The sequence below is a fragment of the Mus pahari genome, chromosome 21, assembly GCF_900095145.1.
Source record: "Mus pahari chromosome 21, PAHARI_EIJ_v1.1, whole genome shotgun sequence".
NCBI classification, from domain to species: Eukaryota; Metazoa; Chordata; class Mammalia; order Rodentia; family Muridae; genus Mus; species Mus pahari.
In genome coordinates this window covers 41,684,960-41,709,922 of record NC_034610.1, presented here as the reverse complement: position 1 = coordinate 41,709,922, position 24,963 = coordinate 41,684,960, and the positions used below count along the sequence as shown (strand labels likewise).

The following is a 24,963-nucleotide window of genomic DNA, read 5'->3' as shown; positions in this document are numbered from 1 at the left end:
ATGCTCTCCTGACACAGTGGATACCTCAATATCTGACATAAATGCTCCCCTGACACAGCAGATACCCAACATCTGACATATATGCTCTCCTGACAACATCTGAAAGATCTGTCTAATTCAATGACTTGGGCTGTTACAAGTAACTATCATATTGTGATACAAAAAACACATACACATAAAGGTTTACTCAAATACAAGACAAATAAATTGTTTGTAATGTTAAGATGCACGCGTGCACACACACACAAACACACTCTTTCAGTTTCCAGACTGCAACTGACTTTTTAGCAATCACATCTGGGTTTTAATGTGATACCAAAGAATATCTACAATACCTGAACATACTACACAGTAGTCTTTCTGTTTACTACTGAGACTAGATCTTTGTGTACTTCAGGAATTGTCAATCTTTATTTGTTCAAAAATGACAGACAGTAAATATCTGGAACTCTGTAGGCCCTTATTGTAGCTACTCCCACTGCAGTACAGTGGCCGCCTCAGGCAAGAAAATGAGGCTGGCTATTTGACCCAATTCAGTTTTATTGATGACCACTAAATCTGAACTTCATGTGTAATAAAATACCTGTCTTCTGATTTTTTCATGATAAGAATACTCTGGTGACTGAGGCCATGAGCAGCTTTTAAGAGTCTTTGCTAGAAGCTCTAGACTCACCTCCTAGCACTGCATAAACCAACTAGGCATGGGGCTGCATGTCTACAATCTCGGTAGTCAGGTAGGATGCAGGGTCATCGTAAGCTAAAAATTAATCTTTGACTACACAGCAAACTTGAGGCCTGGGATATAGGAGACTCTGCCTTTAAAAATGAAACCAAGTCAAACAAAGATACAAACTCCCCTCAGTAGTGGAATACTTGCCTAGGCCTAGGATGTAAAAAGACCCAGGCTTGATCCCCAGTGTCATTAAAAATCAAACAAAGGAACAAACACCACACCATTCTTGGTTATGTACTCAGTCAAGCAACACACTGAATTTGGTTTGTGGGGTTTGGCTTTCTATGGCTCCCAACTTACCTTAAATAGTAAATAAACCCATCTAATTTATTACTGACCAGTCTGACAAGCTAGCTGGTGTCCACTGTCAGCAGTTACAACAGAAACTGTGAAAAGTAAAACAATGCCACCTTTCTCATACATGTCATATTTTAGAGAATATCTTCCTAAGAACACTTATACCACATGTAAAGAGCTTATAGTTGTGCGCGCATGAGTGCGTATGTGTGTGTGTGTATATATATATGTATATATATATATATATATATATATATATATATATATATATATATATAAAATTTTAAAACATGGGTACTAGGGAAGGAACAAAGGAAAAATTGTTATTAAGTAGGTCTTATTTAATTCACATACATAAAGGTTCTGAGTCCATAACATTTTGAGACTATATGAAGGTTTTAAGATTAGAAAGCTAAAAGTTGCTGTCCTAGGAAACTTAAATTCCCTGCTGGGATAAACTGGCCAGAATGCTCCTGGATTTTTTTCCCACTTCTTTCACAAAACAACAAATGCAGTTAACAAAAGACCAGAAATCAACAAGTGCCTGACAAGCTCTGGAAATGAACAGCATCTCCTTCAACTCTGGTCCCTCCCTGTAAAGACTCAGTGCAGAGCATCCTACCCACCCACAAAGGTCAGGCTTCCAGTCCCTTCCAGAGGCAGGGGTGTAATTTTACTCTTTCTTGACACAGTGTTCTAGGGGAACACTGTAAACCTGCCTCCCTCCTAAAGGTTCTGCTCTGCCCCTGACAGCATCAGAGTTGTTCAAAATAACTGATGGCATTTTAATAATAAATTTTCTTTTTTTTTTTTAAATTATCTATCTATCTATCTATCTATCTATCTATCTATCTATCTATCTATCTATCTATTATATGTAAGTACACTGTAGCTGTCTTCAGTCACTCCAGAAGAGGGCATCAGATTTTGTTATGGATGGTTGTGAGCCACCATGTGGTTGCTGGGAATTGATCTCAGGACCTTTGGAAGAGCAGTCAGTGCTCTTAACCGATGAGCCATCTCACCATTCCCCAATAATAAATTTTAAAAACAGAGATAAATGTCTAGGCATGTTCACTGCAATGTTGTTTTAAAGGCAAACTGAAAAGAAATATAAAAATTTATCAACAGAGAATTGGTTAAGGTACATCTCTGTATGACATGAAGTGCCAAGGTATTTGTCTATATTATAAGAGAAAACACGGGGGATGTATAGCATGACTAGATTTGTGTACAAACTGATTTCTCTGTATGTAGGCCACTGTGTTAAACATTCTGGGTGAATACAAAAGAAATATTAACAATGTTTAATTTGAGCAACGTGCCTCAAGTATGAATGTACATGGATTTTTAGTGGTCTAATCATGAAAAGAGCAGTGTCTTCTCCTCCCTTTAAAGTATATTCACACTGGAATTCCTAGGCAGAGTCCAGCGGCTTTACACTGTACCTGAGAACGACAGACAGAAATACACACCTAGCTTTACTGCGTGCAGCAATAGGAGTGGAGAAGGAAAGAGATGGGGTCATCCCTTCCTCTCTTTTGGCATTTCAAGCAGAGTGATGTGCAGTCAATATAGTGAAATCCATTTGCTCTGAAACATAGTCACTTCAAAAATATGAACACTGACTTACATATTCAATTAATGACTTGCAAGGTACTGACATATAACCAACAAGGAACTTCTAGTCTACTTTGAGAGGCACAGATGTAGCAAATAATCCCAAAAATTTATGTAAAATTCTAGCTGTGTAATCAAAATAAGTCTCTGTACTAACTACCACTATTAAGGTGGCTTTATTGTGGAAACACAGGGTTGGTTCAATATAAATATGTCAACAAATACAGCAAACCATAGACTTACCGACAAAAACAATCACATGGTCCTCTCAATAGATACAGAAAAGGCCTTTGACAAAAACCTAGTAATTTTCATAATAGAAGTTTTATGGAAAGTAGGACTAGAGGAAACACACCTCAACATAATGAAGGCTATGCATGAGAAATCCACAGCCAACATTATCCTAAATGGAGAGCAACCTGAAGCAACCCCATTACAATAAGGAATAAGACAGGGTCATTGACTGTATCATCTCCTTTCCAATGTAGTTCTGGAAGTACTAGCTGAAACAGTAAGGCGAGAGAAAGAAATTAAAGGAATACAAATAGGACAATAACTCCTCAAATTATCTGCAGATGATCTTCATCAAAGATCCTAAAAATCCACCAGAAAAACTTGTAGAAACAAGCAACAACTTTAGCAAAGGATCAGGATACAAAATTCACTCAGTAAAATCAGTAGTCTTTCTATATACATCAACAAGAAACTCTGAGAAAGAGGTCATGCACATTCACCCACTTCAAACAGCCTCCAAGACAACAAAACATCTTGGAATAAAGCTAACCAAAGAGCGGAAGGCCCTCTCTAGTACAATCTTCCTTTCTGAGGAAAGAGACCGAGAAAGACATCTTGTACTCACGGACTGGTAGAACTGACATCACGGGGATGGCCATCCTAGCAAAGGCGATGCACAGATCCAATGCAATCCCACCCAGACCACTCACGCACTCTTCATACAAAGAGAAAAACCCGCCCTAAAACTCTAACGGAATTAGCGGTGCCTGGGCAGAGAACGTGCTCAAGGAAACAGCACTCTGGAGGAAAGTGGCCATGTAACTGCTTCTGGGTAACTTCCCGCTGTCTTAGGTCGTGAGAAGACAGACAGACTGCACGTTCTTAGGAGACCAAATGCAATCTTACAGAGAAATGGCTACTTAAGAGCTAAATTCTGCCATAATTCCCCCTTAAAGTATAATCTCTCATTACCACATCTGAAGGAAAGTTTGGACAAGAGCATGGAGGATCATGGCAGCTTTAGAATTAGGCTCACTGGGAGTGTAACAACCCACTGCCTTTTAGTCACTTCGAGTTTAAGAAAAACATACATATACTCAACAGTTATAATCTCTTTCTTTTTACAGAGAGCTACCAGTAAATATAGATCATATTATCACACATAATAGTATTATCTAAAATCAAATTCAAAATTTCCAGATTTGTTTAGTCATCAAAAAAATTATAAAAATCTAATAATGAACCAGATTATTCCCCTAAACATACTAAGACATATTAAATAGAAAACATTTATGACTGACACCATAACCTACTTTAGACAATATACATGCATTTAGAAACAGTAAAATAGCAAGTAACATTGAGAACATTCTCTCCAAGTCTGACGCAGGCCCCTCGGGAACGAGGAAAGCTTTCCTGTTTTCTCTCCGTATCTTAACTCAAGACGAGGTCTAATGCTAGAACCCAGGCTGGGCACTTTCAGAAATCATCCTGCCTCAGCCTTCCAGGTGCTGGCATTCCAAGTGTGACATACCATTCCCAGCCGTAAGCACCACTATTAAAGTTTGAATACTTAATCCAAATTCAGTGTCTATCCAACTTAGCCCAACAACAAATCTGTGCACTTTTATCTATCTATCTATCTATCTATCTATCTATCTATCTATCTATCTATCTATCTACCTACCTAATCTACCTAATCTATCTATCTATCTATCTATCTATCTATCTATCTATCTATCTATCTATCTACCCATCCACCTATCCACCTATCCATCTATCTATCTATGAAACAGTTTCAGTACAAAGCCCTGTCCAGTCTAGAATTTGCTCTGTAGACCAGTCTGGCCTCAAACTCAGAGATGTGCTTGCCTTTGCCTCCCAAGTGGTAGGGTTAAAGGTGTGCATCTCTGTGCTTGGTCAAATCTGTGCTCTTATTAAAATGCTTTAAGCTACTATTTTACCACCTATGTTGACTTCCTTGTGAGAATGAAGTATCACGTCACTGAAGCACACAATCAGCTCTCAGTGGCTACAAATCTTACCTGCTGAATCCTCCAAGTCTATCAGCTTGGGCATCAGGCTCTCAGGGAGCTTTTCTGGTAGGTCATAGCCATTTTTTCTAGCAACAACCAGATGAAAAGCAGCACAAAACTCATCCAGTGTCAACGCGCCATCTTTATCAAAGTCTGAGAGTTCCCTGGAAGACAAACTCATTATCACCACATTTTGCTTTAGAGCCCTTGATTTATCAAAAAAGAAGACAAAATATTTCTCTCACAAGAAAATTAAAAAAAAAAACATTAATTTTAAAAATTGCACATGTGCAAAGAGGTGTAACAAAGCAAGTATGTCAAAATGGTAACAAAGAATCAGTGTGACAGACATCTGAGAGCCCATGAGCCTTTCCACATTGTACATTTTGACAGGAAAACTAGCCTCCAAAATTAAAGTCATCAAAATATTACCTTTAATTTTGATGCATTTTATTAATAGAGCTTATTTAGTTTAAATATGTAAAGTAAAATTAGGGAACTTATTGAAAATTCTGGATTTATTGTCAAAGTTCACCAGTTTTTTTATACTTTAAGAAAACAGCCTGGCTAAAGTTTAATAGGAAAGCACAGCCCCTGCCCCACTGTCCTTGTCACCTATACCGCAGCTGTGTGTGCCTTATCACCTACACCGCAGCCATGTGTGCCTTGTTACCTACACCGCAGCCGTGTGTACTTGTCACCTACACTGCAGCCGTGTGTGCCTTGTCACCTACACCGCAGCCGTGTGTACTTGTCACCTACACTGCAGCTGTGTGTGCCTTGTCACCTACACCACAGCCATGTGTGCTTTGTCACCTACACTGAAGCCATGCCCGTGTATGCCTTATCACCTACACCGCAGCCGTGTATGCCTTGTCATCTACACCGAAGCCATGTGTGGGAGTGGGAGTGGGAGAGAGAGAGTGTGTGTGTGTGTGTGTGTGTGTTTTATTTTTGGGCTACATAGACCAGGCTGCTCTTTTCTTTTTTTTAAAAAATAAGATCAAAAAATTTAACTGCTTTTTATTAGCTCTGACACATTTAAACAACTCCAAGAATTGCAGCACAGAATATGTTATCATAACCAGGCTGGTCTTAAACTCACAACCTTCCCATCTCCACCTCCTGAAAAGTAACTTAGGGTTATAATTTGTGTTCTAAGGACGAATTCCAATTATGTGGCAGCTATCTTGAGAGTCTTACTCTACGTATAACACGAGAGCTAAGCATTGTTTTACTTTTCTAGCTGCATATAAGCTTGATGAGAACTAGGAGAAACCGACACAGGCAAAGTGACCACCTTCTTCATGCAGTGCATAGCAACAGGAGGAAGCCAACAAACACAGCTTAGCTTTAGCTCCCTAGACTTTCTCTACCTAGTTTCAGCTATTTCTTTCCTAGAAAGAGAGGCTCACTGTCCTCAGATGTACTGGGTTCTCCACCAGCGCTACAGAGGTCAAGTCCAGTCCGAGTTTTAAAATGCCAGAAATTTGTTTGAAACAACCAACATGAACCAACTAATGATATATCACACTTACCAAATATGAGAAAGTTCAAGAATAGGAAGTTTTGATTTTGTAAAAAACTCTTTAGCTGCAGATCCTGAAATATTAAAACAGTTTTGTTTAATGTTATTCTGAACACACAGATCCAAGAATAGGAGGTAATATTGTCTTAGGCTGGGAAATATAACATTATATATAATATTAAAAAAAAGTTATGTTCTATTTCCCAGTGACTGTAAAGTCCTTTTAGACAAATAATGTGAGCAATAACTAAAATCTAGGATCAACAGAACATGTCTACTTGTCAATAATGAAATTGAGACTTTGTCCTAGCCCATCTAGAAGAACTTCTGTTTTCAATGACTCACCTGGAATAAATCCGTTTAGATCAGGCTGAATGGTTTTAAACTGATTTACATAATACTGTCTCTGTTCATCTGTTATTTTCCAGGGATCATCATAACTACTGGATTGCCTACGAATTTCATTGGCAGTTGTAGCTGAGGCTACAGTTCGTACTGTTGTCTGGTCCTGCAATGAAACAGTTTTCCTCAGTACAGTTTCTATCTATACGCTTACACGGACCAAGGTTGCTAGGTTACTTTTCCTTGAAAGTAAACTTTACCTTTTTGAGGATACTTAAAAGGTAATAAGTTGTCAGCAAACCACATACTGTTATGGTCAGGTTATTGGATATGTTTTTGCATGGTGAGTAGATAAACAAACATTATATGTATAATGATAGCAATTATGTAAGCAACAGAAAGTTATGAAAAAATGTGCTAAGAAAGCCAAGCAAACATATTCCCAGATGTAGAAATCTTTTAAAACTTCACTAGGGAATTAGAAACAGAAATAAAATCAGCTAAAACATAGCAGAGCATCCTGTGGGTAACAGACCCTTAGAAACACCACAGAGCAGAGTTCCGATTTTCTTTTTAGTAAGAGTGAACCTGCATGTGTAAAATCTGCAACAGCAAAATATAAAAACAATGATTGCAGTGATACTTAGAATGAAGCAAACAAAAATGCAATTCCAATAAAATGTCACACCTGGACAGAAGCAGGATGCATGGTTAAAAGAGTACTGGTTGGTGGAGTATCTGCAAAACTGACCCAGTTTTCTTGAGGTGGAGGGGGGGACTGCCCAGACCACACCGCATCGCCAGCAGAAGAGCCTGAAAGGAGAATGCAGGAGCACACTAACTCACATTTGAAGAGACAAGAAGTCACCATGTGTGCCTTGCGATTGCAGTGCACTGTCACGTACACAGAGTCAGTTTCCTTCTGATCTCTTATTTTAAAGAAAGAAACTGCTTTCTGTTCAACTGAAAATATTTCATTGTAAGCGTTTCAGTCATGTTGTGCTTTCCTTCTCAATATCCAATATTGCAGAAAATAATTATACCATCGGGGGATCTGGCATTCATAAACTTTTGCCTAAGCATCACAAATACAACTGCTACTTTCCAAAGCTATGTGTCTACCTATAAACTTTATCACTGAATCTCTTCCATTAACTCAATTTATAGCAAGCAGTGACTTGGGAATAATTCTGAGGGAAATATTACGAGTTTCCTTTAATTTACAAAGTTAAAAACATGGTATTTCTAAAGAATCTCCAAATACCTGCTTGTGCATCACCAAAAGGAGACCAGAGCGGCCCCGGTCCTGCAAGAGGTCTCTCACTACTCCCCCCACTGGGATGGCGGCTGTGCTTCCTCCATGTGTGTGGAGAAGTCGGCGGGGACTGCTGGGGTGAAACTACTGGAGACGCAGGTTCCTAGGGGGAAAGTGGTCTTTACAGATTTCATTTTCAGGTGACATTTGAGTTATCAAATATCAACAAGTGTTTGTAAGTAAACCTGTCTCAGGACATGTCTCTGATGACATTCACATGCATGTGACTACCTGCTGATCTGCTGATGGACGAGGCTGAACCGCATCATGGCTTCCAGGCCCCTTCTTGACTTGGCCTCTGCCAGGAGGAGGGGGGATCACACCCGAGTACGAGCCCTGGTTTTCAGAATCTGAAGAATAGGAGGCTGTAAGGCGAGATTCTTGTTCATTCTTTGAAGCAACAAATCGTGGAAGAGGGAGATCCTTTACTGTGAACCCCAAAAAGAGTTACATGGTCAGTATTTCTTACCTGAAATACTTGGAAACAACACTGTTTCAAACTTCAGAGTTTATAAAAAATCTGGAATATTGGTATGGACTTTACAAGCTGACATCCCTAATAAAACAACAATAACAAGGAACAAAAAACAAATCTGAGAAGATCTAAACCTTTTGAGCATAATGTTGGTACTCAAGATATTGAATTTTCCACCAGGCAGTGGTGGCACAATGCCTTTACTCCCAGCACTTGGGAGGCAGAGGCAGGCAAATTTCTGAGTTCGAGGCCAGCCTGGTCTACAGAGTGAGTTCCAGGATAGCCAGGGCTACACATAAAAACACAATCTTGAAAAACAAACAAACAAAAAGATATTTGAATTCTCAACCTGTATTAATTTAAAATTAAAAAGGTGCCCATATGAAGAGGTTAAATAAGAGGTGAATTAGATATTAGAAATGCCTATCACTACTAAATTTAGATCATTTTATTTTTTGGAACATTGTGGAAAGAAGCTTACCTAGAAAGACGTGATAAAACAAAACTGTTCTTTGAGGGGTGGCAAGCAAGAGCTATGTACAATGTCTATGTGTGAGCACTGTGTGCATGAGTGTAAGAACAACATCAAGTCCTGCAAAGTTACTACTTACAAAGAACCTAGGGTCTGAGGTGGCTAGAGAAGAAGAGTTTGAGTGCAGGCTGCTTGTGCTAGGTGTTTTCAGTAAGATTCATAGACCTGACTGAGGAATAGCTGAGCCCCCTAACTTTGAGACTAGCATAATGTAGATTAAAATTCTTGGGTGCCCACCATCATACCCAGCTGAGCACATGGCATTCTATTACCCATTTCAGTCTGGCTCATCACTCTCTTACTGCCAATATTCTCCATCAAATTTTGAATAGAGGATAAAAAACTGATGCTGTGTCTAAAGGCTAACCATACTCCTCTAGAACAATACAACTACAGAATCATTTTCAGAGCAAAGAATACTTTTGGCCAACATAATTACCATCAGCCCAACTCATTTCATTTCGCTTTCATTTCAGTTCACTAAGGAGTCTTGGCTAGCCTGGAACTTGCTAGACCAGGCTTGTCTTAAACTCATAGCAATCTGTCTGCCTCCACCTGAATATTAGGAGTAAAGACATACGCTTCTCAGGCATGACTCTCTGCTTCTCTCTGGTCTCATCGGAAAGAATAAGACTGTTATATATGTTATAGACATATCTAGTATGTATGTGAAGAATCCGAAGTTCTCTGAAAAGAATTTATGCTTTCAATACAAGAACATAGCAGAATAAGCCTGAGGACCATGGTGAAAACTTCCAGGTGACAGGAAGCTAAGCTAATATTTTAAACTATATCCATTTTGTCAGGCCTGTTAGTAAACACCTATAACATCAGCATACAGGAGTTCCAGGGCTCAAGTTTGGGGCCAGCCTACCCTACACAGCAAGACTGACTAAAATATCTGAATATTATAGATATTCATGCATTTTCTTTTCCCCTTTCTCCATGGAAAGTATAAAACTACACTTAGGCATCTCTCCTTTTAGAATGTTCGTTTTCCTTTACATCAGCGAGCCTCTAATAACAGAAAAAAGTGAATTCTTTAAGGCAAACATTGTAAGGTGGGCAAATGAGGTTTTAGTCTGCTAATATTGCTTTAATATTCATTCTCCCCGCCCATCTGTGTCTACACAACTTGAGCACCACACACAAGTAAAGGTCAAAGGGCACTTCGTGGAGTCTGTTCCTTCCTTCTACTGTCCAGGTCCAGGCCCAGTGGTTTCAAGCAGGTTGTGGAGGTTTTGTCTTTTACTCTCTATTGTAATGCTAAGTGTAGGCCCCCAAGACCTGGAGTCTGCACATTGCCCCTATGGCCCTGCCCCCAAGTTAATTCTGATTGGTGAATAAAGATGCTAACAGCCAATAGCTGGGCAGAAGGATCAAAGGAGAGATTTAGGTTTCACAGGTTTGGGGAGAGAGGAGAATCATTTGGAAGAAGGTGCAATAGAGGAGGAAGAAGCTGCCATGGGTTAAGGGTCAAAAGAGTGAGGTCCTAAGGGATGCCCAATTGGAATTAAGAGCAGCCCCGATGGAACATAGTGAATAGTAACACCTCGGGGTTATGGAGAGTAAAGTAGATTCTAACAGCATGGAGGACAGTAGGCAGCTGTCCAACTATTGTGCTGTTTAGGACTTACTGTCAATACAAAGGCTGTGTGTCTTTCATCTGGGAACTCAATAACAAAAGGTGGGCTAGAAACCCCAAGCTAGTTTTTAGATATTTCTACAACCGGTTATAAACACTTTTACTGGCTAATAAGCCTTCTTGCCAACTCTCTAACCAGAGCTTTGTTAATGTTTTCTGAATTAAAGTGGAGTTTTCTTAAACAAAACATCAGCAAATATAAAATAAGAAAAGAGGCTGGGTGGCTCAGTCCTATAATGCCATCTGCTTGGGATGCTGAGACAGAAGAGCAGCAAACTAAAGGCCGGCCTCAGCTACAGAATGAGCTCAGGTCAGCCTGGGCAACTTGGTGAGACCCTGTCTCAAAACAAAATAAGGTTATGGAACACACTTGACTTGCATGGGTAAGGCCCTATATTCACACACACACACACACACACACACACACACACACACACACTCACACACACCCCAAAGTATAAAATAATAAAGAAGCTATATAAGGAGAATATTATTTAGTGAACAGTTGTTTTACTATTACCATAAATACGCATCAGTGAGGCAGCTAGAAAATGGAAGAGTCTGGAATACGGTTTGGACACTTGCTGCTTTCTCAGAGGACCTTGGTTTGCTTCCCAGCACCAAATGGTGGCTCACAACTGACCTTGACTCCAGTTCCAGGGGATCCAATGCCCTCTTCAGATTGCTACAGGCCCCAGGCACACTCGTGGTGCATACATATAGTCCAAACATTCATACAATAAAATACATAAAACTAAAATTTTAAAAGCATGACATACATTAGTATGTTAAGCATATTCTTCATCATAACAGATATATAGATATGTTTTTCTAATATTTTCACATGTTAATAATAAGTCATGACACTTCAAAGTCACAAAGGTCACTATAATATCAGAAAAACTAATAAACACATTGAATTTGGCTTCATTTGTAATTAGAAGAATATTATCATTTTAGTTAGTTATGTATTACATATTTACCAGTGTTTATACTTTCCACTCTTAATGGAAAACCAGACTGGGCGACAGCTACAAGCTTCAAAGCAATGTAGAACTGACTTCTTCCAAAATAACCAAGTCTTGTTGCACCACAAAGCTCCATGATCTACAAGAGAATACAGCATTTACATTAAGATTTATGGCAAAAATTCTTTGTCCAACAGTAAGTAACTATCCTGTTTGCTTCTAATAATCTGATATATTATCTCAAGTAACAACCAATTCCCTCAAGTTTCATGTTCATATTTAAAAACAATAGGCACCAATCATAACAATTAAGTCAAAAGATGTGCATACTTGTATTACAGTTATAGTTTTCCCAGAGCTGGGTGTAGGTGGTACAAACCTCTAACCCCAGCGCCGGGAAGGCAGGGCAAGAAAGTCAATACTAACATCAAACCACACGAAAGTGCTCCAGGATCCACATTAGCCACTGCAGTCATCCCACTACTATCTCTACAATGGTATAGAGAATTTCGAATTAGGAGATGAAATGATGTCTCAAGAAGATGAAGTAGGGATCTCCCCATCAACACCCGACCTACCACCATGGCGCTCCATGGATCCACTTCCCAGCTTTGCCTGCCTCCTGGGAGGCCTGCTCCCACTGAGGACACCCAGCCTGCCAGGTTCCCAGCAATCTCAGCAGCCCTCAGGTTGGCCCTGTCCTTTCTGAGCTCCATCTTTCAGTCCACACCTCTACCCACAATGGCAGATCTGCACCTTACTCCCCAGCTGACAACTCCTGGGAGACCTGCTCCCAGCAGAGACAACCAGGTAAGATACCTACATCACCACAATTCCCAACCTGCCCTCTGGCCCTGCAAGGCCAGTAGCCCTGAGGTCTGTGCCATCCTTTCTGTTTTCTGTGTTCCATCTTCTGGGCCAAACCTCTACCTACGATCATGGATCTGCACTCCACTCCCGAGCCACAGTTCTGCCTGACTCCCAGGAGGCCTGCTGCCACCAGGGTAAACCAGTCCCAGAGGCCTGCTACTGCCAGGGACTACTAGGCCAGCCAAACCCAGGGACAACCACATGGCTCAAGACAAGTACAAGAACACAATCCACAAAAGCCAGTACCATATAGGTACCATCAGAACCCAGCTTTCCTCCAACAGCAAACCCTGGATACCCTAACACACCTGAAGAGCTAGGCTATGACCTAAGTCTCATCTTATGAAGATAGAGGCCTTTAAAGAGAAAATAAATCCGTCAAAGAAACACAGGAAAATACAATCAAACAGGTAAAGGAAACAAATGAAACTATTCAAGACCTGAAAATGGAAATTGAAGCAATAAAACACAAAAGAGGGCAACCCTGGAGATGGAAAACCTAGGAAAGAGAACAGGAGCTACAGGCTCAAGCATCACCAACAGAATACTAGAGATAGAAGAGAGAATCTCAGAAAACAGAAGAAATTGATAACATTGGTCAAAGAAAGCATCAAATCTAAAAAAATTTCTAACACAAAATATCCATGAGATTCTGGACACCATGAAGAAAGTAAACCCAAGAATAGAGATAGAAGAGGAAGATTTCCAGTTCAAAGGCCCACAAAATATCTTTAACAAAATCATAGACGAAAATGTCCCTAACCTAAAGAAAGAGATGGCTATAAACATGTAAGCAGCTTATAGCATACCAAATTGACTGAACCAGGAAAGAAAATTCTCCTGCCACAAAATACTCAAAACACTAAATATACAGAACAAAGAAAGAATATTAAAAGCTGCAAGGGGAAAAAAGCCAAGTAACATATAAAGGAGGAACTATCAGAATTACACCTGAATTCTCAATACAGACTCTCAAGGCCACATGGTTCTAGACAGATGTCTTACAGACCCTAAGACCATAGATGTCAGCCCAGATTACTATACCCAGAAAAACTTTCAATTACCATATATGGAGAAACCAAGACATTCTGTGACAAAACCAAATTTAAACAATATCTTTCCACTAATCTAGTTCTATGGAGATACTAGAGCGAAAACTCTAACAAGGAGGGTAACTACACCCAAGAAAACACAAGAAATTTATCACACACACACACACACCAACAAGAGAAACACACACATACACACACACACACACACACACACACACACAGAGAGAGAGAGAGAGAGAGAGAGAGAGAGAGAGAGAGAGAGAGAGTGAGAGTGAACGAGCCACAACCATCAAAATAATAGGAACTAATAATCACTGGACATTACTATCTCTCAACATTGATGGAATCAACTCACCAATAAAATGACACAGGCTAAGAAACTTGAGACATAAATCAGATCCATCATTCTGCTGCATACACAAACCACACCTCAGCAACAAAGATAGACACTACCTCATAGTAAAGGGCAGGAAAAAGGTTTTCCAGCAAATGGACCCAAGAAACAAGCTGGAATAGCCATTCTAATGTCTAATAAAATATACTTTCAAGCAAAAGTAGTCAAAAAAGATGGGAAGAATATTTCATACTCATCAAAGGAATAAATTCACCAAGATGATGTCTCAATTCTGAATAGCTATGCCTCAAATACGAGAGCACCCACATCTGTAAAAGAAACATTACTAAAGTTTAGATCACTTATCAAACATCATATAATAATAGTGGAGGATTTCAACACCCTACTCTCACCAGTGGATGGGTCATCAAAACAGAAGACAAAGTGAAACTAACAGAAGTTATGAACCAAATGGACCTCATAGATATCTAAGGAACTTTTGACCCAAACACTTCTCAGCACCTCCCAGAACTTCTCCAAAACTGACCATATAATTGGTCACAAAGAAGATTGAAACAACCCCTTGTATCTCATGAGATCATGGGTAAAACCTGAACTTCAACAACAGAAAGCCCACTTACACCAGGAAAGAAGTAAAGAAAGAAATTAAAGACTTTCTAGAATTCAATGAAAATGAAGGTACAACACCCCCAAATTTATGGGACACAATGAAAGTAGTGCTAAAAGGAACGTTATTAGCACTAAATACCTCCATAAAGAAAGTAGAAAGTTTATATATCAGCAATTTAAAAGCACGCCTAAAGGCTCTGGAACAAAAAGAAGCAAACGTACCCAAGATGAGAAGACAGCAGGAAATAGTCAATCTTACGGCTGAAATCAACCAAACAGAAACAAAGAGACCAAACAATTCAAAGAATCAATTAAACCAAGAGCTGGTTCTTTGAGAAAAATCAACAAGATGAACAAACCCTTCCCCAAACTAACCAAAGGCATAGAGGCAGTATCCAAATTAACAAAACCAGAAATGAAAAGGGAGACATAACAACAGAAACGGAGGAAATTAAAAAAAAAATTCATTGGGTATTACTTCAAAAGCCTGCATTTCACAAAATTGGAAAATATAAATGAAATGGGTGATTGTCAAGACAAATACCACTTACCAAAGTTAAATCAAGATAAGGTAAACTATCTAAACAGTTCTATAATCCTTAAGGAAATAGAAGTAGTCAGCCATTAAAAGTCTCCCAACCAAATAAAAGCCTAGGGGCCAGATGGTTTTAAGGCAGAATTTTACAAGACTTTCAAAGAAGAGCTAGTACCAATACTCTTCAAACTATTCCACAATATAGAAACAGAAAGAACACTGCCAAACTCTTTTTATGAGGCCACAGTCACCCTGATACCTAAACCACAAAAATTTTCAGTAAAGAAAGAATTTCAGACAGATTTCTCTTATGAACATTGGTGCAAAAATACTCAATAAAATACTCATAAACTAAATCCAGGAATAAATAAAAAACATCATCCACCATGATCAAGTAGGTTTTATCCCAGGGATGCAGGGATGGTTCAATATACAAAAATCTATTATGATCATCTCATTAGATGCTGAAAAAGCCTTTGACAAAATCTAACACCCTTTCATGCATATATCTCCCAGCCCCAAATTCTACCAGAGAACTCCTACAGCTGAAAAACACCTTCATCAAGTGGCTGGATTCAAAATCAACTCAAAAAAAAAAAAAAAAATCAGTAGTCCTACTTTATATAAATAAATGGACAGAAAGAAGTCAGGTAAACTACCTTTCACAAGAGCCTTAGATAATATAAAATATCTTAGTGTACCTTTAACCAAGCTAGTGAAAGACCTGATGGTAAGACTGTCCGAGTGGCCTGTCACACACTAGCCCAAACTCCTACCTGATTAATCAGTTTCTGTTACCTGAAACATCCAAATGAAGGTAAGATAGAGTTGAGATGTTGTGCTACTGTCTGAAGGGAGTACTCACAGAACTTCAAAAAGAACTATTGATGGGTAAGTAATAGCACAGCAGCAACTATTTGTCTGCATGAAATTTAAAAAAAGTTCTGTTTGTTGCGTCATTAACACTGGAAGAAATTCTTAGTTCTGCCACTAAGGGGCACACACTCCTGAGGAAATGTAAATGGACAAAGAAAATGTAAAGCAGCGGATGAAATCACTATAAAACTATGAGGGAAAATGCAGAATTAACAAAGGAAAGCCACATTTTTCCTGTAATTACTGCTCTAATTCACTCCCATTTCTGACCACCTAATGCCTCTCCGGGAATCATTACATATCTTAGATACTTTTGTTTATAAAACAAATCATCTAAAATATTCTAGTTAGTGTCAGATGAAAGAAAGACCTAAAAAAGATCAGTCGTTTGTTTGCTCGCTTAGAGAGAAGCTGCCAAGGGCTGTTAGCAATCAGGAGAGAGCTCAAGAAAGTCAGGGTCTTAAGGGAGGGGCATAGCAGAACACAGACAAATGAAACAAGAAAGGAGTAATGGGGAAGGAGGTTTATTTATGCAGGGGGAGGAGAGAGAAGGGCAGAGGAGGAAGAGTAAATAATGCTAGGATATCTGGAAAAGCCCTATGGACATTTACTATTTAATCAGCTTCATATATTTTTTGCTCCATTTGAAAGAGTTTACAAAGGGGTTTATACTCATTCTAGAAGCCATAGGTTGGCTAATAAAAAGCTCAGTATCTATCATGTGTTGTTTACCTCTGCTGAACCTGGTGGTAAGATGCATCCCCAAGACTGCTCCCTCCAACCCCCCACCAAAAAACAAAAAACAAAAACCAATAGAGGCTATTGTTCCTGGTTGTCCCAGAATGTGATGGTAAGCCCTATTGCTGAAAACTCCACATACACTGGTCACAGGACACATAGAGATATTAAGCCACACAGGGTGCTGACAGGAAGTTTCCTTCTTGGCTAACTCTCACGGTACTGGAAGGTGCTATGCAGGATGGTGGTAGGATGTGGAGGTGGAAATTCATCAACACTCTTCCTCAGTGTGAATCCTGTGAGTTGCAGTAATGACCAGAGTGGTAAGAGATGACTCTAGGTGCAACAGTGTCATAAATGCTATGTATTACAAGGGTAAGCAACTGCTTTTTGATTGTATTTAATGCCCCTCAACAGGAGAAAATACATGCCTGCTCCTGGAAATCTGCGCTAGAAGCCATGCTTGGCCGCTCACAGGCCCTAAAGGATGTGTCTGTCACTAGCACTCTGCTAACATTCAGTGTTCAACTGCCCTCTGAATCCTATCATTCTACCTGCAGAGTGGTGCAGCTCTCAGACCTCAGGGGTCCTAATGACACAACTCCCAATGGAGGGAATAAGTGAGGTGCTCAGACACAAATAGCATCTATGTATCACAGCTCCTTCCTAAGGCTCAGGCATCAACACAGAAGAGGGCAGTAAGAACCAGGACCCACTCCACCGTCACACAATCCCACGTACATCCTAACATGGAGCAGCAAGGGTTCCATGAGCCTCACTCTAACTGAGGCCTATGGCAGCTGGTGGTTTCTGGATGAGGCAGACGTGGGTCTATCAGGTTGTCATGTGCCATTCACTGGATGGCCCCGGATGGATGCCGAAGTAAATGGAAGCATAAATTGTAATTGATGGCTTATTAATGGGTAGACAAGGTGGTTTTGGATTTGGAATAAGTTAAAGGGAGAGTTGGGAGTTAAAGATCTAAATATATTGTATAACATTCTCAACAAAAGTATTTTTTATTTTTAAAAAGCCAAAATCCACGGATGTTTTTGATTTCTATGTATTAAAATTTACGATTGTTAGTTACAATTACAAGCTACTTCCTAACATCCTTTCCTGATTTCCAACAGTCTTCACTATTATTTCAGTAAGTTTTATTATATTAAAGTTATTGACCTCCAAACTGTTGTGGGATTAATTCATTCAATGACATTTACTTAGCACCAAATTATGTCTCACTCAAACTGCTGAGATTCCAACAGGAACAGAAAGAATGGCTAATTTAAGAGCAGGGCTGAGGGTGTGGTTGGGAAAGAAGATGGGGCATCAGTGGAGGAGGCTGGACACTCTGGGCAGGAGCCACTACATATCACATAGGCAGTTTCCCAGTTAGACTTTCAGAACAGTTCTCTTGCTCATAGAATGTCATCATTTTTAAATAATTTATCATTTCTTCTGTCTTCTAGCTTTTGGTTTGCCATACTGAAAAATATGTCTCACTAAACTACAATTTGTTTTTGAAATGAAAAGCAAGTCCTCTGTCCTAAAACGTTACCTGTTTATTGAAAAATGACCATTTCTGCAGTAACTGGAAACGCCAAGTAGCACATATTCTGGAACCCTTATACAGTCTAACCACACTCTTCTAATCATTTATCTTGGCAAGACTTAACCATAACAGGGTTAGGCAAACCCTCCTGGGCTGTTGTTGCCTTCCTAGAATAATTGGTCAGAATCATGAGGCTTTCCTCAGGAAGGCAGGAACTTGTGCCAAGCTTGCACATGACCATTGCTGCTACTGGTCTTCCCAGGGTCTGGCCAACAACTTGCCACAGCGGTTTATGCTACTGAACCAGCTTCACTCTTCTTAAAAATATAAATAATTATCTTATGTGTATTTTGGGAAGAAACTTAAGATTTTTTTCTCTTCTATTGTGAATTATCAAATGTCCTAATATGGAACTATACTTTGATTCTTGAAATGAATTCCCTTTATTACCATTACAAATAATATTTATAAAATTTTACTCTTAAAATAATGTAATGTGTTTGGTTTTTCAACTCGTATATTCTACTAACTAAACTAAACTAAACTAGCAAGCCTTACTCCTTGTTCTTTCTCCAAACTCTGTAGTAGTTTAACTAATTAGGATCAGGTGTTCTATAAAGCTAGCATTCACCTATAACTGCAGACTAAACACATAAATGCTTCAGCTGCTTATGAGAGTGCGTGTGTGCATACATATATGTTGGGTTTTTTATTTTAAGCTTTTTATTTATTTTACTTGACCATTTCCTACAGAATCACTCATGACTTCCAATTTTTGCTATTTAGTAATTCAAGATCATTGAAAGAAGTCTCATTCTTACACTTTCTTCTCTAGGGTAAATTTTATCCAAATACTAATCACTCAAATTTGTGGGCAGTTTCTTCTTCCTCCAGTGTCTGGTTACCTGACCACAAGAAACACTTGAAATTCCTCTTAGGATAGTCATACTCAGATCCCTTCCTTAGACATCAAACTCTAATGGGAAATCCAAAAGCAGGCAGTGGTTGTCGATACACCACTGATAGCTACACCTTTAAGCTTTATTTTTTTTTTAAACACTGTAAAATTTACATGATCATGGGGAAATAAATCAAAGCTACGAAATTCAAAGCTTCTAAGGAAAAAAAAAAACAGCGCAACTGTCCATTCTGGTCATATATTCTTCCATTATTTTCTCTATATATATAAATGCACAAATAAGTAAAAATGTTTTTACACATATATGGTCACAGTGTGTGGCTCTGTCATACATAACTCAAGAGCCTTTTTACACCAATTCATCCTTCTGCAATGATTAATGCTGAGTGTCAATGAGTCTACAGTCACAGAAGAGACACGCCTCTGGGCCCATCTTTGAGAGGTTACCCAGATTAGGCTGAGTGGGAAAACCCATGCTAAATGTAGGCAGTCCCATTCTGTAAGTTGGAGTGTGAAACTAAATAAACAGGAGAAAGCCAGCTGAACACTGGCTAGCAAGATGGGTGAAGACAAGGTGAGACGGAGAACTAATCTCTGCAAGCTGAACGTCACACAAAGGCTGAGGGACAGTCATATCCATACACACATATTTATGACAGTTGAATATTAGTGCTAAAAATGCTGGTTGATAATAACATCTTTCTAAGCAGCACAGAATACTGACTGTGTGGAGAGAAGAGATCCAAATCAACGCTGGCTTCAAAAAAGGGTAAGGCAGCCCAATCCAGCCATAAAGGCAGTGGCTGCCAGGCCTGATATTCTGTATTAAATCCAAGGGATCCTCTGATCTCTGTGTGTCATGGCGTGTGTGTGTGTGTGTGACACACACATTTATACCAAATAAGTAAGTGTGAAAGAATAAAGCATCACCCCTTAGACAACCTGCACTGACTTCTGTTATAAATGCTCTGTAAGGTGAGTGGAGACAGAACGGCGCTTTTATCACGCACACAGTACTCCGAGTTATGTGACATGGTGGTGCATCCGTGTGTGCAATGTCAACTAAGGAAGATAATGTACTACCTCAGTTGGTTGCTGTAGACAATCAATGAGATTGTACTCAACGGTATTCACACATAAATATCATCACTTGTCATTTGCCACTCTGGTCATAGTGAACTCTATATAGTTGGTACTTCAGACACTCATTCTTGAAAACTACATTTTCCCCGATAACCCATGGGTTTACTCACTAACAAACATGTAGTTTATTATAACTATGTGTATACTTAGAGACTAAACTCAGGGCTTTGTGAATGCTAAGCACATACTTTATTACCAAGCTATATCCCCAGGTGGATTTTACTACAATTTTTGATGTGAAGTCTTTTGCAATATACTTCCATTCTCTTCGAAGTATTGTGAACTTGTGGCTTAGGCAACACAACTGAAACCATTGTGATATAACAACCATATGTTACAGGCCTTTTAAGAAAAACCAGCATGTTTTTCTCTCACATAATGGAATACCACTGTTCCGAGTTCGTTAGCTTTGTTCTTTGTACAGAACGGGCCTCTCTTGGTGCTGTCTTTTTTTTTTTTTTTCCTTATCAGCAGTCTCTAGTTGTAATCCTGTGCCTTGTAGTCTATGAAACTTTAAACTGCACAAAAGAATAGTTCTTTAATAATGATCCTCCAAATCGTTCCCCAAGCAAAACGTCCGAGCATTTTTATGCCTATACATAGAAATACAAGGATGGGAGGGACTAACATGCCTTGAGCACACACAATGCTAGGCTAGTGCTAATGGTCTAGAAATTCTATCCAATCCTTAAAAGTAACGAAGTAGTGGATCCGAGGAGATGGCTTAGCCATGAACAGCACTGGCTGCTCCTCTAGTAGTTCTAGGATTGACTCCCAACACTCACATGGTGGCTCACAACTGCCTGCAACTCCAGTCCCAGAGGATCTGATACCCTCTCTTCTGGCCTTCTTGAACACCAGGCGTGGACGTGGTACACAAGTACATATTCAGGCAAAACACTCATAACAAAGTAAATCAAGAAATATACCAGAGTGGAACTCCTATGATAACTCTACAGAGAAACAAGAGCACCACACTGACCAACTTGCCAAAGGCCAGAGGGCCCAACCAAGGGGAAAGCAAAAGTCAAATGGATGCCTTTCTGCTACCAGTCTACATGTGCAAGGTTGGACTGTACTAATGGGGGAGCAGCCATGTACAGGAAAACACTATTCCTGTCCTCAGAATGGAAGAGTGCATGGAATGTCAAGAACTGAAATGTTGGCTGCAAAGTATTTCCTATCTGAGGTAAGAAAAGTCCAAGAGAAAAGAGACGTCCAAGTTCCTGTATGGGCTATCTGTGAGCCGAATCATTGAGCAGCAAAACTCAAAACCCAGACTGAAGAATACACAGAAACTCCCTACCATACTGAGGTAGGAACACCTGAAAAACTGCTAATTCATCTCTCTCCAAATTAAAATTTTATGAAAAAGTGTAACATGGTGAGACCTGACAGAGGTGGAGATGGAGCCAGTGGGTCGGAATGCCTGCTTGCTGTGCCTGGAGTTGCACTATCTTCCCTCATTACACAACCCAGTGTAACAAACACACTGTTCTGTAATGCCACTACTGGGTCAGAATGCCTGCTTGCCGTGCCTGAAGCTGCACTAGCCTCCCTCATTACACAACCCAGTGTAACAAACACATTGCTCTGTGATGCCACTACTGGGAGGCAATGCAGGCAGATCAGAAGCTCAAGGCCATTTTTGGCTACACAGCTACTGAGATCCTGCATCAAGAGGATCTTCCTTTTCTAGCCATTGTAGCTTTAAACGTGAGGTGGGTCAGGTGTGGTGGCATAAAAATTTCCCAGAATCCTATCATCCCAGATCTTTAGAGGTTTAAGGTGGGAGGACTGTGATTTCACAGTCTACCCAGAATATAGAGCTGCCAACAACGTGGATGCCCTTGTTTAGAGCAGCCACTGAGAGCCATGCCTATGGTTGCAAGCAAGGAACAGACAAGGGAAACTGGCAAAGGGAGAATAGTAGTGAATTGCTGAGTCCAGGTATTCAGAGAATAGCTGCTACTCAAGAATTTTTACTCTATAATGCTGTGTGTGTGTGTGTGTGTGTGTGTGAACACACACGCGCACTTAGATGTGTATCTGGGAATTGGAGAGATTGTTCAGTGGTTAAAAGTACACACTACTTTTCCAAGGACCTGAGTTTTGTTCCCAGAACCCAAGTCTGGGGATACACTACTGCCTGTAACTGTGGCTCCAGGCTATCTGACACCCCAGGGCTGCTCTCTAAATGCCTGGGTGCTACAGATACCGTGGCACACACTAATTCAGACAAACAGAGAAATAAAAATAATTAATACATCAATGTTTTAGGGTAGAGAGATGGCTAAGCAGTTAAAAGCCCGTACTGCCTTTGCAGAGGACCTGAGAAACCAAGTTCAATTCTCATTACCCATACTGGGTAGCTTACAACTGTCTGTAATTCCTGCTCCAAGGGATACAACTCCCCTGTGGGTTTCTGCACTTATGTGCATACATGCCACACACAGACACACATACATACACATGATTAAAATTAAAAATAAATCTTAAGGGCTGGTGAGATGGCTCAGTGGGTAAGAGCACCCGACTGTTCTTCCGAAGGTCCAGAGTTCAAATCCCAGCAACCACATGGTGGCTCACAACCATCCGTAACAAGATCTGATGCCCTCTTCTGGAGTGTCTGAAGTCAGCTACAGTGTACTTAAATATAATAAATAAATCTTTAAAAAATAAATAAATAAATAAATGTTAAAAAAACTGTATGTTTAGTCTGTTCTATGTTTCCATTTTGGAAAAATGGTAAAAAAAAAAAAAAAGTATTTCATAGCCTTTACCAAATAGGTAAGAATAGGGTGAGAAAAGAAGATGAAGTTTTATGTAAGATAATCACGTATATATAAGATAATCATATATACACATTATTTATTTATTGTCCTAGAGATTTTCAGATGCCGAATATTCTAGATCCTCAGAAAAAATAATCAGGCTATCAATGAATCACTGCACATAAACTTACATAAAATCTTGTCATCTGATGCATTAATGAATAATATATTAGTTTTACAATAAAATCTTATCTGGCAAGACGACTCAATACTGAGATGGCTAGCGAGAAACCAAGATAGTAATTTCTCAAGTCCACATCGCCACATCTGCCAGTGCACCGTGTGAGTCCCTGTCTCGAAAAACCAAAAAAACCCAAAAAAACAAAAAAACAAAAACAAAAACAAAAAAACTGCCTCTGTTCCTGCAGAACTTGCTGCGTCCAACATGGTTTCCCTTTAGGCTTGGTTTTCCTCCTTGTTCCTGTCATGCAAGTCTCAGCTCAACATCACGACCTCAAGGGCCACCGTACTGGTACTGTTAACTTACTATACAAAGAATGAGATTCCTTCCAGAGAATAGGTAAAGCCACTTAGATTCCCAGCATGTGGAATTCCCAACAAGGTCAATCTCTTTTTAGATGACAGAGCGCATGAGCTGAAATCAGCTCCGTGGTAGTCTCTCTCCTCCCTTACACAGACTGCCAAACTAACATTCTGCAGTATAGCTCCAGGTCCTCTCATATCGTGAGAGACAAGCCTCGAAGGCTAGGGTTCAAGGCTCCCACACTCGGGCTCCAGTTCCTCTTCCCATTCATTAATCATTCCTCCCTCTGCAATTTCACTTTTCTCTCATACAAGATCATACTCTAACCTGGATTTGCCTACTAAAGTTATATCTTTCCATCATTACCCATCATCACAATTCTTCTCTTCCCTGTAACTTCTTTAAAATTAAGCTTATCTTACTGTACATATGAGACAGGGTCTCACTATGTAGCCAGGCCAGCCTTAAGCTCACTATCATCTGCTCTTAGCTTCCCAAGTGATGACATAAGGAAACCACTGGCTTATTTATGTGTAGCTGATGTGAAACAAAAATAAAAACACCCCAAGCCCCATACCAGCAGAAAGTATTTATACTAATGGCATAACAGGGTGTTCTGATAAATACAAGCATCATACAACATTGAAGTCTAGCGAAATATTTCTATCTCCTCAAATGCTTGTCATTTCTCTGAGGTGAAAATGTTCAAAACATTTCTTGTAGCTTTATGGAAAATGTAGTACATTAAAGTTCACCATGGTTACTCTACTGTGTGCTAGCATACCACAACTTCTCACAACTAACTAACTTAAAGCCCATTGATCAATATCCTTTCCCCGAGCCACCTTAGTAACTGGGATTCTACCCCCAACTTCTGTACAATCAACATTTTAGATTTGATATGTGAGTAACCCTTTACACTTATCGAAGTCCAGAAAATAAGCCCAGAACCAACATGACTTACTGACATTACCATCACACTTGCATTCCTCCTGGTAACCAACTTCATTGCCAAATCCCTCCAAAAACCTAGTCTAAGTACAAATACAACCAGGCCAACCCTTTGAAATACTTGCCGCTTACACTAGAGCAAGTACCTCATATCACTTTTACTGTGTCTCTTATCTGAAACCTGTAACTACTTATTGCTTTGCTGACACAATTCAAGTGATCTTTGATTCCCAGCCTGAGGCCAGGCAGGACTCCAGTGCTTTCTGTGCTTCCTCCTGCTATGACTCTCTCCTCACACACAGGAACATGAGTCGGAGGAC

At 39.7% G+C, this 24,963-nt stretch overlaps 1 protein-coding gene across 6 annotated transcripts in view; it reads right to left on the bottom strand.

Moving 5' to 3' along the window:
* Reps1 (RALBP1 associated Eps domain containing 1) overlaps positions 1–24,963 on the bottom strand; it is a 72,358-nt gene that overhangs the window by 23,591 nt on the left and 23,804 nt on the right. For 5 of the 6 annotated variants that reach the window (XM_021220996.2, XM_021220997.2, XM_021220994.2 and 2 more), the window contains exons 2-8: positions 11,741–11,864; positions 8,337–8,533; positions 8,055–8,208; positions 7,479–7,603; positions 6,794–6,956; positions 6,459–6,522; positions 4,930–5,084 (exon numbers count right to left, since the gene is read on the bottom strand). In XM_021220996.2, coding sequence (XP_021076655.1) covers positions 4,930–5,084; positions 6,459–6,522; positions 6,794–6,956; positions 7,479–7,603; positions 8,055–8,208; positions 8,337–8,533; positions 11,741–11,864 — 982 coding nt within the window. The remainder of the gene's footprint in view (positions 1–4,929; positions 5,085–6,458; positions 6,523–6,793; positions 6,957–7,478; positions 7,604–8,054; positions 8,209–8,336; positions 8,534–11,740; positions 11,865–24,963) is intronic. The other variant, XM_029533005.1, reaches the window with a different exon arrangement.